Source organism: Rhamphochromis sp. 'chilingali' (genome assembly GCF_963969265.1).
Source record: "Rhamphochromis sp. 'chilingali' genome assembly, chromosome: 11".
Lineage (NCBI taxonomy): Eukaryota > Metazoa > Chordata > Actinopteri > Cichliformes > Cichlidae > Rhamphochromis > Rhamphochromis sp. 'chilingali'.
Genome location: NC_137938.1, coordinates 33,875,889 through 33,892,468, shown reverse-complemented (window position 1 = coordinate 33,892,468; position 16,580 = coordinate 33,875,889). Strand labels below are relative to the sequence as shown.

The 16,580-nt window shown below is 38.8% G+C and overlaps 1 protein-coding gene across 1 annotated transcript; it reads left to right on the top strand.

Moving 5' to 3' along the window:
- Positions 1-4,268: 4,268 nt before the first annotated feature.
- LOC308406119 (uncharacterized protein) lies at positions 4,269-16,531 on the top strand. The gene is made up of 12 exons (XM_080896986.1): positions 4,269-4,884; positions 7,758-7,897; positions 8,077-8,252; positions 9,925-10,085; positions 10,217-10,357; positions 11,678-11,799; positions 12,819-12,987; positions 13,233-13,378; positions 13,688-13,812; positions 14,150-14,276; positions 14,595-14,728; positions 15,709-16,531. Exons 1-12 carry the CDS (start codon positions 4,457-4,459, stop codon positions 15,832-15,834), a joined length of 1,995 nt encoding a protein of 664 aa, XP_080753112.1. The 5' UTR covers positions 4,269-4,456; the 3' UTR covers positions 15,835-16,531.
- The last annotated feature ends 49 nt before the right edge of the window (positions 16,532-16,580 follow it).

Genomic DNA, 16,580 nt, shown 5'->3' with positions numbered 1-16,580 from the left:
ATCCCCCCTGATATTGGTATGATCCGAGCTCAGGCACTAAGCAACTGAGCGAGGGGGCGTGTGTGCTCTTGTGCCTGTGAGTGCGCTGTTGGAGTAACGGAGCCAGCCATACTAAGGAGAGCTTAAGTTTGACCAGGTACCAAAGCAAACCATTCATACCGTACAAATGACGGTGAATCACGAAAGATTGATATCAAACTGATCACTTGACCAATATTACGTTACTTGCTCTTCAAGTGAATCAACAAATGGCGAAATGAAAAGCCGAACAAATGCTTTTTTTTTTTTTTTTTAATAGAGTCTTATCTTACGTGTGTTTATTTCATATTTTCAGTTCTTACCCTCCCCGACTAAATCGGTTTCAGTTATGTACTGAAATATAAGAATGGACATTAGAGGCTTCTTTCAAAGAAAAAACTCAGGTAAATGTTATTTTATATATTATGCTTTGTAGGTTGTTCAGTATATTTCTATGCAAAACAAGAGGGATTTCAGTACACAGCAGGATATTCACATTTGTAACCAGATATTTACATACACTTTAGGGAGAAAACATAAAACATTTTTACTGTACAACATCAATTTAGAGTAAACTTTTGTTTTAGATAAATATTGAAATATCTTTTGAATTAGTTAAATGTCAGAATAAAGAGAGACAGAGCTTCTATTTTTTATCACTTTCATCAAATTTAAGAGTACATATACACTAAGTTTGTTAATTAATAAGAAAACCAGATGATTCCATTCTGAGCTGAAGAAGCTTCTGATAGGTTAGTAGAGTCCATGTGAGTAAATTGGTGGCACAGCTGTGGATGCATATAAGGCAAAACACAGAGCCTGTTTCTTTGACATGGGAAAATTAAGAGATATCAACCAAAACACCAGGAAAAGAATTGTGGAGCTCCATAAGTGTGGCTCAGTTTGAATACAATTTGGTGCCATTTGCAATTAAGAAATACAGATAGTTTCTCTCTTTACTCTTAAAGTTAACAAATATGTTTTTTATATTTATCAATCTAAAAAAATAAACATTTAGTCTGATTTGATGTTACAATTATAAAAGTGTTGTGTTTTGATCTGAAGAGTTTGTAAATATCTGGTTTCAACTGTATATTTGATGATTGTCAGCACAAAGAGGGAGAGAGAGGAACAGAGAGGGAGAGAGAGGAGACAGGACAGAACAGAGATGAACAAGAGCAGGTGAGACACACATGTTAGTCAAATGGTTGTTTACCAAAAGTATCACCGTATCATAGGTACTCATGTATCTCGTACCTAGTGTTTCTTTTTAGGTTTGTTATTTTTCAAATTCTATATTTATTAAGTTATGCAGGCTTGTTTGCACAACAAGGCTAAATAATTATATAAACTTTTGTGAATCTACATAGTGTACTTTGGTAGAATTAAAAAATAAGTGTAGTGCAGGTCTATGATGATTTTTAGTGCTACTATCATCTAGTTCTGATTCTGGTTCTGTCTTGGTTAAATCCTAAGTAGTCCTGATTTTGAACTCTTGTAGTCCTGTTTTAATTCCGGATCAGTTCTGGGTCTGGTTGAATTGGGGTTTAGTCCTCGTGTCTTGATACAGCCCCGACTTTGTTCTGCCTTGCTGCTTAATTAAAAAACTAGTTTAAGGTGTCCTGTATATGTGATATCTTTTTTTCCCTATATGAAGTCATTCTTTTTTGAACAAAACTCAAAACAGAGCCAATTAATCTTTCAGTCATTTCTACACCCCCCCCCCCCCTCCCCCAAAAAAAGAAAAAAGAAAAAAAAATCCACATGCATACTACCCTTCAGGGCTAAGCCCCGGGTGTTTCAAATGTCTGGCTCCGCCTCTGGATGAAACCAACAGTTGACCAGGCAAATATAAGCTGATGTGAGACTAGATTTATGAAAGTGTTGCGGGAAATATACCTTAATCCCAAGAGCTTCTCTTCCCCATCAGACCCACAAAGGTTTGAAATTTGTGCCCTAGAAAGAAAAACAGCATTTCGCCATATATATATATATATATATATATATATATATATATATATATATATATATATATATATATATATATATATATATATATATAAATTTTTACCTCTGAAATAATGCTGAACTGAAATGCAAAAAATAGAAAGTTATAAAACTTACGTTTACGTGCCGTCCGTGTTTTTCCTGTTTGTGAAGAATTAAATGGATGAGTGAACTCTCTCTGGGTAGATGAGCAGTTTAAAACATAAATCTGCATAAATTTGTTCAAAATGCCGTCATATCGTCTTACCAGACTCCTTTCTCCCCATAAATCCAAGATGTTGGCGAGATCCTGGTTTTCTGATCATTCTAACTAAAATGTCTTGAATTTCTTTAGAGTTTGGCCATTTTTCCTTATATGAGACAAACACAAGCAAATAAAGACGTTTAATATTAAACATTCTCTTTTTTCCATATGAGAAAAAATACAATAGAAGCCTGAAACCGAATCCAAGAAATTATTTCATTAAAAGGTTTTGAGCGTAAGCATTAATCATAATCACATACTTTGTTTTAACTTTCTTTATACGTACTCTGAAAGGACGCTGGCAGCAAAGAAAGTGCCAGCAGGTTTATAAAATTTTACCTCCTCGATGTCTTCTCTCCAGATGTCAGCATCCATATCTTGACAGAAAACGTTTGACAGAAGCAGCACAGAAATGAAAACAAGTTTAAGCGTTTCCATCACTGCAGACTGTGTGTACTTAGCCAGGAACACAGATAATAAATATCTGTGTGCAAGTGGATCACACCTCACTGCTGAGTTTCAGATGAAGAGAGCAACATCCACGGTTCTTTTGCCGAGGTCCCTTTACGCAACGTTTGCGCGCTTTTACGCACAGCTGTGTGAGTGAAAGATGAGGGCTGATGCTCATCTCCGGCAATTATTCTGAGTCACTTGTTGCACGTACGTCTTCTAAATGGTCTTGTGTGACTTGTTCAGAGAAATGTTTTGAACTGGACTACTTTAACACTGGCTAAAATGCTTATCAGACTACGCTATATGATATAATTGGAACATCTTCACAGCACATGGAAAATCGTTAAATTAACAGTAAAAGAGTCAAAAACTGGTTACGGACAAAAAGTGTGTGATCATGTATGAGTTGTATAGTTTTAATGTTTTATTTGGGAACAGAATGGTGTGAATGTGTAAGTTTGGTGATGGAGTTTTTATTATGAATGAATGATGAATTTTTATGAATTATTATGTCTATTTTTTATGCTTAAGGACAACAGATGGAAATTAGCCCTTGGCTATAATCTGGTATGTTTACATTCATGTAATTTTTAGTTTTACATTTATGTTCATTAACATGCACTGTCCTAAATAAAATAAATAAATAAAGATTAAAGGACTCTGATTTGTGCATTTAGCAGCTTATTGTTGCTGTATGTAACCACCACTTTTTTATAATCTATTTTTATTTGGTTTTGTACTTCCTTTTACATCTTAATTTCTCAATATGTAACCTCAAATTTGACATGATTGTGATATGGTGAAGCTCTCTGAGACATGCCTTAGTTTTTGTATTAGCAGATGTGCAAGAAAATGTCCTGATGAATGAGATACGGTTATATAAAGAGCTACATTATACTTGTACTTTACATTGTTTACTTTATATCGATAAAACTGAATAGTTTTCTTAATAATAGCAACCAATATATGTTGTAATGGCATACTCTAGTTCTCGAATTGGCTCTTGTGTCGGATAACCTTTTAAATATTTTTATTGAGATAAAAGAATACGATTCAGTTTAATTACGTTTTATTTATACAGCACCCATTCATAACAACAGTCACCTGCACGGTGCTTTATATTATTAGGTAAAGACCCTACAATAATACAAGGAAATTCCCCCGATAAGCAAGCACTTGGCAACAGTAGGAAGAAAAAAAAATGTCCCTTTTAACAGGATGAACCCTTCGGCAGAACCAGGCACAAGGAGCAACAGCTATCTACCACAACTTGGGGGGGGGGTAAATCAGGGGTCTTAAAACATTTCTCTGAAATAGGTCAGGTCATCATCAAATCTCGCGAGATGTTGAAAATTTATTTCTGCTAGTCGTTTTGCAGCTATTGTCTCCTATTGTTTTGCTATTGTTTTCCGCCTCAACTAAGCGTTTTATCACGACAGATTTAATTATTTTGACGACCAATCAAATTCTCTGTTTCAGATCATTTTCCGTTAAAAGTACCGTTTGCGCTTTCCCAGACCTGTGTCCCTGCAGGGCTGCCGTAGACAGCGGCTCGGCCCGCCTCCAGCTCAAATGTTTGGATGTCATGATTAGGTGGAAGGAGGAAATCACAGGTCGTCTGGGGACAGCTAAAAAAAGACTCTGACCCTTTAAGTTTAAGTTAACTTTTGGCGAAGTGATGTCCGACCTCGGTTGTTCGTGGTGAGTTCACGGGCACTAGCTTACACCGGGAACATGGCTTTGTTGCGTTCAAAGTCTGCGCTGTTGTGGTTCCTGATTGTTGTGGCAGCTCATATCGCTGAAACAGGAGGGAGACCGAGGCGCCAGGTGTTGCTGACCGAAGGTGACAGCACGGTGAGTTTGAGATCTCGGCAACCTCCCGCAGGGCCGGAGCCCGGTGACCCGGCGGACGCGTTCAAAGTACCAACTCTGGATGGGGAGTTTTCCTTCCAGCCCGACGCTTTGAGGGGACCTCTGGTGATCCACGCCTTCACCAACAACTCAGGGTTTCTGGAGTGCCTTTGGAGCTCAGAGTCTTCGCTAAAAAGTCTCGTGGAGGAACTTCCGAATAGCACACAAGTGCTCTTCCTATCCCTGGACGACTCTGTGGTCAATGATGTTCTCTGGATGCGGGAGCAGGTGCTGCGGGCCGCCGCCCACAGGTGAGCGTGAAGGACTCATCCTCGCTGTAAGGCAGACGAATTGGGTTCCAGTGGTGATAGAAAACAGATGTTTAATAGCACTTGGCAATGCATACCTGCACTGAGTAAAACATACTCGGTGTCAATACAATTATATTAAATTAATTAATATTCTGAAGCTGTTTATGCAAAATTTTTCTGTTGTGGGTGGTGGAGTTACCTATGCTCACTTTACATACGCACAGTCTAGTTTTGAAGCACAAGGCTAAACTTCGCTTTTCTGTCAAATGTTAGATATGGACAGGGATTCAGAACATGCAACCTCCACTAGAGGCTAAAAGCTAAACGTGAAAATGGAACAGAAAAAAGGCTTAAAAGAACAGCTGTACACATCTGGAAATATTTCAGCACACCCACTTTTAAATGGAATCACAACATCACTACAGAAATGACATGCAAAGCACTGCACAGATAGTGAAGAGGATGATGGATCGGGTAATAAAACAACACAACAGAACACAAATATCAGCATGAGCAACAAAGCAAATGTGGTGCATATTATGACTGACAAATATAAATCATTTAAAGTGCTTGAAAGTTCACTTGGGGATAAATTTCTGTCAATTTTAATATTTTTGCAGGTTGGTTAAATCTTTGGCTTCAGCAACTTGAAGTGGCAAAAGACCTACTGTGAAACACTAAGTCAGATGCAAAATTAATAATAATAATAATAATGGATTGGATTGAATAAGTTGTAGAACGACCTTTAGCAGTAGGAACTTTGAAGTAATGGTTCTGTGTGTGACTTTCAGCCTCTGTCCCTGTTGGGGGGTAAATGTTGGCCCACTCTTCTTCAGTTCACTGAGGCCTGTGAGCATTAAATTATGCACAGCTCTCTTAAGGTCCCTCCACAGCATTTCAGTCAGATTGAGGTCTGTACTTTGAGTGGGCGCTAATACCTGCTGATGATCATGTTCATTTGAATAGTAGAACCTGTACTTAGTATTTTCACGTGACTGCATAGAGTTGGAGTTGCTGGTTTTATTTAAAGACAGTTTGAGAGCTTCAGATGCAAAATTAATAATAATAATAATAATAATAATAATAATGGATTGGATTTATATAGCGCTTTTCAAGGCACCCAAAGCGCTTTACAATGCCACTATTCATTCACTCTCACATTCACACACTGGTGGAGGCAGCGACAGTTGTAGCCACAGCTGCCCTGGGGCAGGCTGACAGAAGCAAGGCTGCCATATCGTGCCATTGGCCCCTCTTGCCAACACCAGTAGGCGGTAGGGTAAAGTGTCTTGCCCAGGGACACAACGACCAGGACAGAGCGCCCAGGGATCGAACCAGCGACCTTCTGGTTACAGATGCGATTCCCAACCCCCTGAGCCACGGTCGCCCGTTAAAAATTAAACAGTTTTAACAACAAAAAACCTGCAGACTTGTGAAATGTGACTTCTTTTCTGCTCTGGTTCAAATTCCATAAAGCTTTGAGACCCACTTGTTTCCTCTCTAATGCATTCCCATCCATAAGTTAATTTTGTCTGTAAACTATAAAATTTCAGTTTATATAACTGGAAATTTACCTTTTTCTATTTGAACGTGAAACACACAGGGCCTTCCAAAAGATCATAAAATATAGATTTCATACGATGGATAATTTTAGCACTTTCATCATTTATTTCAACTCTGTGCTGTGAAACAGTTTTGACATTAAAAAGTTTCTTGGAAGATTAAATGAGCAGAGTATACTTCCTTTTTTTTTTTTTTTTTTTTTTAAACTTGCACAGGAGGCTGATATTTTATTTTACAGTTTTCAGGAACATTAATCCTCAAAGCTGTAAAATAATCGGTTATGTGAAACAGGAACCATCTTAATAATAGTGACAACATACTGTACCAAACACAGGAAACTGCACTGGGAAAAAAGGGAAGCGCAGCAGAAGTAAAAAGTACCTAGAACTCCTTAGTCTATTGGAAAACATGATGTTTTTATTTAAATCTCAATGTTTTATTAACATGAGCAAGATCCCAAATGTCACTGCCAGAGTGACATTTATTGTATTAACCATTTTCTTGGGTTGTTTAGAGTTAACCTATGAAGGATTTTTCTTACTTTCAAATATGTGCACTTAAAATGGTGGATGCTTGCATTAAATATGGCCATCAAAAGCTTCAGACACATCTAAGTGCTTTGTGTTGGACAGTTTTTCTTGGTTCTGTATGATGTCACAGGGGATATCCCTGTCTGTGAGTTGTTTGGTACCGTGCTGCAAGAGTTGAGGCTCGAGTGTGAAATTTATGGTTTTCAAGGTTTTTATCATTATTTTGTTTATCTTTTTTATCGTTAACTCAGTTTCCCTGGGTCTTTTCCTGTGTGTTATGAATAAATCTTCTTTTTTCTTTTTTTTTTTGCTACCAGTACTGGTGTTATTTTGTTGTATTTATCCGCCACACCTTAAAGGCTGGTCTGTGAAAATATTGTCTGACATAAATGGTAAATGGCCTGTATTTGTTTAGCGCTTTACTAGTCCCTAAAGACCCCAAAGTGCTTTACACATTCAGTCACACACACATTCACACACTGGTGATAAACCGGTCCGTGGTGCAAAAAAGTTTGGGGACCGCTGATCTAAGACACAGAAACCACAACCACCTGATGCTCCGATCTTCTGCTTTTGAAGTGCAGCCAATCAGAAGGCATGTGACTAAAATGGCTTTTTTTTTTTTTTTTTTTTTCCCCCTAAGTTAGCAGATGAACTGTATGAAATAAATTGATTATTTTGAAGTCCAAGAGTTTAAACTTGGAGCTGAAAATAAGGTTTTATGGTTCTTCCTGAGTTAATATAACCATCCGTGCGCTTGCCTCTTTTACGTTTCTGCAGTAAAAAGGAGGTTCTGTCCAGGCTGCACTTCTCTCCGGTGCCCGTCTTTGCTCTGGGTAACTGGATCCCCAGAGTGCTTTACTACTGGAGCTGCATGGGACACGGCTGTGGTCTTTCCCAGGCTGCTTTCATCTCAGAGGGTAAGACAGTGCATGGAATCAGACTCTGCAACTGATTTTTCTCTTGACCTGCCTGATTTTTAGAGGAGTGAAGTCAGAAGGTTAATTTCAGGTCTGTTTATTAATAGATATTAATATTTAGAATGCAGAGGAATGTTGAGAGGAATCATTTATTTGTAATTCTTGGCTCCCCCCTGCAGAGTGGAAGATGCCTGTGATCATTAAAAGACTAGATGCCAGATATGACTGGCTCATGGCACGCTGGGGCTCAAAGTCCTATACAGTGATTGATGCTGGAGATGGGTGTGAAACCTTCCCCTCGGTGGCAGGTGCTGTGGCCTGGGTGTCTGAAGGCAACTGTTCTTTCTTCACTAAGGTCTGTTAGTGTCAAATTGAATGAATGTTTTCGCTTCCAGTTTGTTGACTTCTGTGGTGACGTGCTTGAAGTTCAGTGAAATTAAATCGAACTGGGAGGATCCGGAGACTTAAAAGGCTTTTTTTTTTTTTTTTTTTTTTTTTTTTTTTTTTCTTGACATTTAAAGCTTGACTACATAAACACATCAGATCTCAATGGAAAAAACAAACATGCTGGATATCTATACAGATGTGGGCTGGGTAATGTGTTAGGGATGAAGGTATGCTATATCATTTGATGGAAGTAAAAATGATCAACCTACAAAGGACAGAATTGAAAGGCAACTCAAAAATCAATGACAAAAATAATGAAACGATGGAGGAGAAACCACAAGTCTACATGCTGAGAGGCTGAAAACAATAATTCTTGGTTTTTATTTGACTTTTATTTCTTAATAATTTGGGAACTTTTGGCTGGTGAGGCCAACACTTCCTGGTCTCCGGTGTAGCTGATGGACATCAAAGCTGTACACTGACCCCCCACGTGGGCGACCGTGGCTCAGGGGGTTGGGAAGCATATCTGTAACTGGAAGGTCGCCAATTCGATCCCCGGGCTCTCTGTCCTGGTCGTTGTGTCCTTGGGCAAGACACTTTACCCTACCGCCTACTGGTGTTGGCAAGAGGGGCCGATGGCGCGATATGGCAGCCTCGCTTCTGTCAGCCTGCCCCAGGGCAGCTGTGGCTACAACTGTAGCTGCCTCCACCAGTGTGTGAATGTGAGAGTGAATGAATAGTGGCATTGTAAAGCGCTTTGGGTGCCTTGGAAAGCGCTATATAAATCCATTATTATTATTATTATTATTATCATTATTATCATCTGTTTGAATGAGGAGAAAAATATATAAACGTCATGATTAAAAAAAAAACAAAAACTAAATCATTGGCAGACTGTACTGATAGTTTTGGGTTTGCATTTCAGCAAATCCAATCCCTCATTTGCTCTCTACACAGACTGTTTACCCACATGTAGTCAAAGCCTGCTCAAACATGATTGGCCAATAGCACTCGGACCACTAGTGGAACCAGAAAGCTTCCAGTATCAAAAGTTTTGCCCCTTGCTGACAGATTCATAGGCAGATATGTCTTTATTGAGATTATTAAAGTTTTAAATTTAGATATATTTTTTAAAACCTTTATTGGAGACTTTTCCCCCAAAAGACATGCACCCGTGAGCCACTGTGCTGCAGATTGCTCAACTTATCAATGGGGATTTGTTTTTCACAGCATATATCAAAGTGTGGGATGGACACTGTGGATAGTTGGTTTTATGAAGTCTGCTGATGGTTCTCAGTCAAATCACTCTTCCCCTTGTTATATGACTCTAAGGAGTTAGGCACAGAGAAATCAGGAAGCTAAGACCACAGACATTTCTGGTGAAAAATAAAAATGTTCCATTTGTTTAATGTTGTTGTTTTTTTTTTTTTTTTGTTTTTTTCTTCTTCAAATCTATGTGACACAAACCTTTACCATAAATGTCAAGTTCAGCAGTTTTCAGCATTGTAGCCTCAAATTCTTCCCTGTTTCCTTTCTTTTATAGACCAAACTATGAATGCATTAATTACATAAGCATAGACATTAATTATTAATATTGAGGTCTGTAACAGTTTCATCCTCTCTGATTTGTTTTCCTTCAGGTTCAGAGCATGGCCAAGTCCAATGCCTCCGGTGTCCTCGTCTATACCCTCCCTGGAAATCCACTCCAGGATATGAACTGTGTTGGGGATGAGTGTTTCTCGCTGCTCAGCATCCCAGCTGCCATGGTGCATCAGGACCCTGCGGTCGCTCAGACGCTCCGGTAAGATCGGCTCACCTGCAGGATTAAAAGCCTCCTGATGTTGATGCTTCACATTCACGTACAAGGACTAACTGTTCTTCTAAAAGGTCACAGTAATGGTTTTTGTTTTGATGTTCCGATTTGTTGTTCAGGTTTGGAAAGCTGGTCAATGTGTCGTTCCAGAACACCCCGTCCCCAAATTTCTTCATCAGCATTGACAAACAGGGGTTGCTGGCTGAGATGGGCTGGTTCCTCTACCCCACGTTCAGCTTTGTTAACTGGCAGGCCCAGTGGTAAGTACATGAAGGTTACTGGAAGATTACGGTTTATAATGTAACAAGAGGACACTAGAAGCTTTATTCCAGTGTTTTAACTGGAATTTAACTGATTATTAGATTTCACAGATGGAATCTGAATCCAACTTTTTTTGTTTTAATTGAGTAGCACTTTGATTTTAGGATTAATATACATATGATCAATACCAGGCCTTCTTCAGAGACGGTTATAATAGAAGTTCCACTGAGTAATTTATTTTATGCCTTTTTTCTGTCTCAAGTTTCTAGTCTTTAGTTCTAATAACAATAAGAGGTTAGTTATGTAGAATGAAAAACCTACATGCTAATTGAAGTTTTGATCAATTTCTTTAGAACTGCAAGATGGAACATTTGGTCTTGTAGCTTTCTTCTTCCTTGTGTTGAATGCAGCCACTTTACGTCGGCTGCTTTGGTTACATTGGTTATATTGTCCCACAGGGGGAAATCAGTTTAGCAGCAATAAGAATAAACAAAACAATGATAAAAAGCCACAAGACATGCCATTAAGTAAACGGGTTGCAGTAGGGATAAAAGCAACCTGGATTGTTTTGGTCTTCCTTGCAGGTACTCCAAAACGATGGCCAGAGGGCAACAAGTCAATTGTTACAACCATAAAGCGAGCCTTCCTCAGCACATGCTCGTTATACATGGCCAAAAGCCTGTCTTGCCAACGCTCTGAGATTTTGCTGGCAGTTTTTACCAAAAGTCCCAAAACTATTCTTGTTCTTCAGAGTCATGTTACCAAACCAAGCAGCAATACAGAGAGAAATAACAGATTCAATAAAACTTCTGTAAATCAAGGAGAACATTTCAGATGAGACATTAAAAGATCTAATCATCTTTAAGAAGAGCAGTCTTTGCTGAACTTTTTTGGTAGTGGCATCAGCATGAGGCTCAAAACACAGTTTGAGGTCAAGAACAACCCCTAAATACTTGTAACTCTCCACAATCTCAATATCAGCAGCTGTAATGATGGTAGGTGATGAGCTATAAGAAGACTTCCTAAAATCAATGCCCATGGCCTTTCTCACCCCCCACAAAAGACAGGACATGTGACACCTCTAAAGGATGAAACTTATATGCAGTAAATTTTTATGTTGTTTTGTATTTGGTTTTTTTTTTTTTTTTTTTTTTTTTTTTTTTTTTAAACTGCTGTATCTTATGCATAATGAACCTCAAAATAGATATTTTGGTTATGGCATTTGATGTAGTTTGTAGTCACCAGTACAAGCTCTCCATGGATGCACTGTTTTGTTTTGGTTTTTTGTCATTAATCAGTTACTTTTGCTTCGTCTCCAGGTTTGATTTCTTTGCTGATCTGCAGACTAAACTCCAGAATCCTGCAAAAGTTGTTTCTGTCTTTGATAAAGTCCAAATGCAAGGGGACAAAGGAGCCGTGGCCACAGTCGACCTGTCTATAGGTAAGTTTATCAAAACAACTGTTAATTACATAATCAGGTTAATTGTGATAGAAAAGTTGTTCATATAATGCTGCTGTAATAGACTGATTTTTATCTGTGAAAGCATTACGCTTTAATCAGATTCATGTGACAGAAAAGAAATATCAGATATTGTTAAAATAAAACTGATCATTTTGCGGCTAAAAGACCATCTGGATCCGGTCTTTTATCAGTTCCCAGAGTCAGAACCAGACACGGAGAAGCTGCATTCAGCTTTTATGCTCCTTATATCTGGAACAAACTCCCAGAAAGCCTCAGATCAGCTGAAACACTCAGTTTATTTAAATCCAGGTTGAAGACTCACCTGTTCTCAGCTGCATTTGAATAAAGCACCAAATCCACACTTTAAGCTTAAATTTCAAAACTTACATTTAACTACTGATTTTATCTACTGTTCTGATTTTATCTGTTTTGATTTTATATACTGTTTTGTTTGTTTGTTTGTTTGTTTGTTAATTAGTTAGTTAGTTTATTTGCTTGTTTTAATCAATTTTAAATCATGCTTTTTATTTGTTCTTGTTTCTAATGTCTCTGTAAAGCACTTTGAATCACCTTGTTGTTGAATTGTGCTATACAAATAAACTTGCCTTGCCTTGCCTTGCCTATCATGACTCTTTACACCCCAAACCAATGTTGGATATTCATCTTAACTTCAAATATGAACATTTTTCATTGTCCTGGTGGCAGGGACTGGGAGCAGCCCCTCTGTGGGCTTCTCAACTCTGGAGTTTCAAATGATTTTTTTTTTTTAAATTTTATTTATTTTAATTTTTTCTTTTTAAAGAGCAGTTTTTGGCATCTTGACTGCAAAAATTATATACACAGAGTGACTTAACATCCTACTGGAATAGGTGAATGGTCGACTCTCGGCAGCAGGAACATTGACATATAAGAAAGATGGAAAATGTATGATTTTTCTTTTTTTTCTTTTTTTTTTTAATTTTAATTTTAATTTTTTTTAAAAAGTACTTTGTCCACAGACTTGTTGGACTTTGACATGTTGGAGCTTGATGCATCGCTGTCATGTCCGGGCAAGAGAGACTCGTCATGCGCTCAGTGGGATCACACTGTGCAGCTTTTTGTCTGCTGCGACCGCACGAGTCCGTACTGCAACATGGAGCTGGGTCGATGGATCACTGCCTTCCGCAGGTACAAAGCTCGTGGGAAGCACTGATAGCACAGCTATGACCGTCAGTCTGCCCCAGGGCAGCTGTGGCTACAGCTGTAGTTTGCCTCCACCAGTGTGTGAATGTGAGAGTGAATGAATAGTGGAATTGTAAAGCGCTTTGAGGGCCCCGAAAAGCGCTATATAAATGCAACCTATTATTATTATTGTCATTATTATTATCATTATTATTAGTTTGTGCAATATGATTTTTGTCTTATTTTACCAGAGGTATCGGGCGCTGGCTGACGGATGTGTCCCCTCTGATCCCCCTGCTGGACAGCAATAAATGCACCTTCACTATGAAGACCGTGCCTTGGGCGATGCCTTGGATTGTTTCCCTCAATCTGAGGTTCAGTGGCACCAATCAGACAGGTGAATAACACAGATGATGCAATCAAACTGCAGCAGGAAGCTTGTTACATTTTACAAACATGCCATGAGTGTGTGTGCGCTGAGCACAAATTGGCACTACTGAGGAAATCTTTCTCATGCAAACAAACCAGGATATGATCTTAAAATGTATGTTTAAACCACTTGGATGCTAAAGCATATTCAAAATATATCATTAATAATCAATTAAACGCATAAAAAATCAGGATTATTAAAGCTCCATAATTTGTAAATGTAGAGGAAGATGTTGCGTCAGATTTTTTTTTTGTTTGGTTTTTTTCTCTGTCACAGGAAACTTTGTGGAGAGCTTTCATCCCTTTAAAGTGATGTCACTGTACGATGGAGGAACCTTTGACAAAAATTACAACAAGAGGTACCAGCCAATCAAATTCACTGTCCCAGCGTCCACCAAAAAGGTATCGGATATGATGTTAACTACAAAATGTCAAAGCCTGTTTCTAAAAGATGGACGTAACTTCCAGCTGCATTCTTTGCAATGGCCACCAGGGGTCAGGCTGGATAGAAGTTTATGGAGAAAATAACCCTACTGCTAACTTAATTTATGAGCTAAACAGTTATTCAAGAAAAACGCCATGAAGTCGATGGTGAAAACGCAGCTTAAGGCTTCAATGTAATATATCTTCAGAGTCCTTAAGGTTGAAGTCACGATGGCTACGTCCATCTTTTACATACAGTCTTTGCTAGTTTTCAGCTGTCTGTGGAGGATCACATTGGCTGCATGTCTGTTTTCAGGTGGAGCTGTACGCTGTCATCACAGGACACGGCAGCGACGAGAACGGCTGCGGAGAATTTTGTGTCACCTCCCACCATTTCGTGATCAACGCTGCTTATAACAACACCCACCTATTTGATTCTGCAGGTGAGGAAAAGATGCTTTCTGCATGACTGCTAAAGATTTTAGATGTTATAGTTGTCAGTGGTCTGAGTCCTCAGGACAAGTTTAATTTTGTCCTGCCATCCAAATTTAAAAATACTAGATCGATACTCTATCCACAAAAATGAATTTGAAATCCTCAAACTTTACATTTCTTTTTAATTTTAAAAATATTCTGCTGATGAACTAACCTACAAATGTACCTGAGGATTGTTTATCAAGGTGCTTGTTAAAGCCTTAAAAATAAACTGGTCGGTGCAAATTGGAAATCAAACGCTTTTAATGTCATGTTGGGACCATTAGGAACGGCTCTGGGCTGTGCAATGCGCGTCAAAGAGGGCGCTGTACCGAACGAACACGGCACATGGCTGTACGGCCGTGGAGGCTGGTGTGATGGACTACAGGTGAATCCGTGGAGGGTTGACATCACCAAACAGGTTGGTTCTTCTCCACCAAGTTTCTCATTTCATCCCTTGAATATTTATGAAATGCCAGACTTAAAGCTCCTCTTAATATGAAACCCACAACAAAACCGTCCTAAAATGTTATTCAGCCACAGTAAGCAGACTACTGGCAATCGAGCCATGCTTTATAGCTTTTTAACACAACAGAACTGTTGCCTTAAAAAAGTTTGAGAATTTCATGTTTCTTAAGGACAGATGTGGCAATAATAGATCTTATACGCTTTTGCGTGAGCTTTCTAGTGGTGTCCACAATAACAAAGAGAAATCAAAACTGTCTAAAAGCTGGAGAGTCTTCAAAACGGATGCACAGCTGCACTAGGCTGAATATTCTGTTATGCTCATTTCCAGCTCAATGTTGACATTACTGGCCTCTGATAGAGAAGCTTTGCATGACTGACAGTTCAAAATAATCCTAGTCTTATTCTTGGCCTTGATGCAGTCCCTCTGTCTGAAATCGTTCTAGCTCTCGTCTCCATTCCTTTTAGCTGACTGTCTTCTGATTGGCTTCCACGTGTTGACAGAAGAATTGAATCCAGATGGGTGGGGCCCATGAACATATAAGGGATATCCCCTTTATGACATCAAACAGACTCAAGAGTAGGAAAAAAGTAAAAGTACAATCAGTTTGCTGTAAGAAGGACACAATGTGAAATCTGCCAGTGGGAATTCATCACTGCGTCGCTTACACACTTACACAGTGCTTTCTCTAAGGGCTTCTCTTCTTCAGTAGTTTTATAAGAACCTCAAATTGAAGTCATGCTGAGGAGAAGCACTTGATTTGAAGTTGTACCCATTAGAATAAAGGAGCACTTTATTATTCTCGAGTGAGTTATTGACCCCAAAGACTCCTGATCTAATCGAGTAAATCCTGACTAGTCTCTGAGACTGAACCTCACGTCATTTCATTAGACTGGTTTTATTAACACTGTGCGGCTCTCTTCCTGTCCCGACAGCTCAACATGAGCAGGTCTGAATCCAACACTGTCGTCTACTTTGGCTTGTTCAACGGACGGGATCCAAACCCAGCGCAGCAGCCAGGATACATCATCATGACCTCTTCCCTCGTCTTCTACAAGTGATCCCGCTCTTTTTAAAAACTCTCCTGTGAATTTCGATCTGAATGAATGTACAGTCAGTTTAACGATTAAAATGTTTTTTAAAATTTTTTTCCACCGCTTTTGTTCACTGATTCCTTTGCTTTTTCTCCCATTTAATTAACTTTAGCACAATACGGTTCTGACGGCAGCAGTGATGCAAAATAATACCTGCCACCCTCGCCCAGCAAAACCAGCCATTTACATTTCTCTGGAGACGTTACCCCAAAGTCAACAAGAAGACGCCTTACAGCTAAATGGGCACTCCATATGATTTTTTTTTTTTTTTTTTTTTGTCTCAAGCTGAAGATGCATTGTTCTGAGAGCAGCCTCTCCTCCGTAATTACATGTAATCATGTCCAATTTGAAACTTTGGCTTGAAGCAAGTGTCTCGCGCTGAGTCATCTTCCAATTGTGCTTCTTATGGGAGGTGACTCCTCTCAACTTCAGCAACAGAACATCTGCTTCTTGTCGGTGTTTTTGTTATTTTCGTTTTGGATCTTGTTTAGCAAGATCTGGGGAAATTGTCGGCAGAGTAATTAGCTGCTGCAGCTCAGAGCTTAATGAGTCCCTCTTTAACGGGTGGGTACGGTCAAATGTTTGGAAGGTAAAACGGTTTTAATATACTTGGTTCTCTATGTTACACACAATAGATTTAAAATTAAACAAATGTCACAAAAGACTCAAGTGTAATTAGATTTTATTAAAATTTATTATTTTTAAAACTTCAT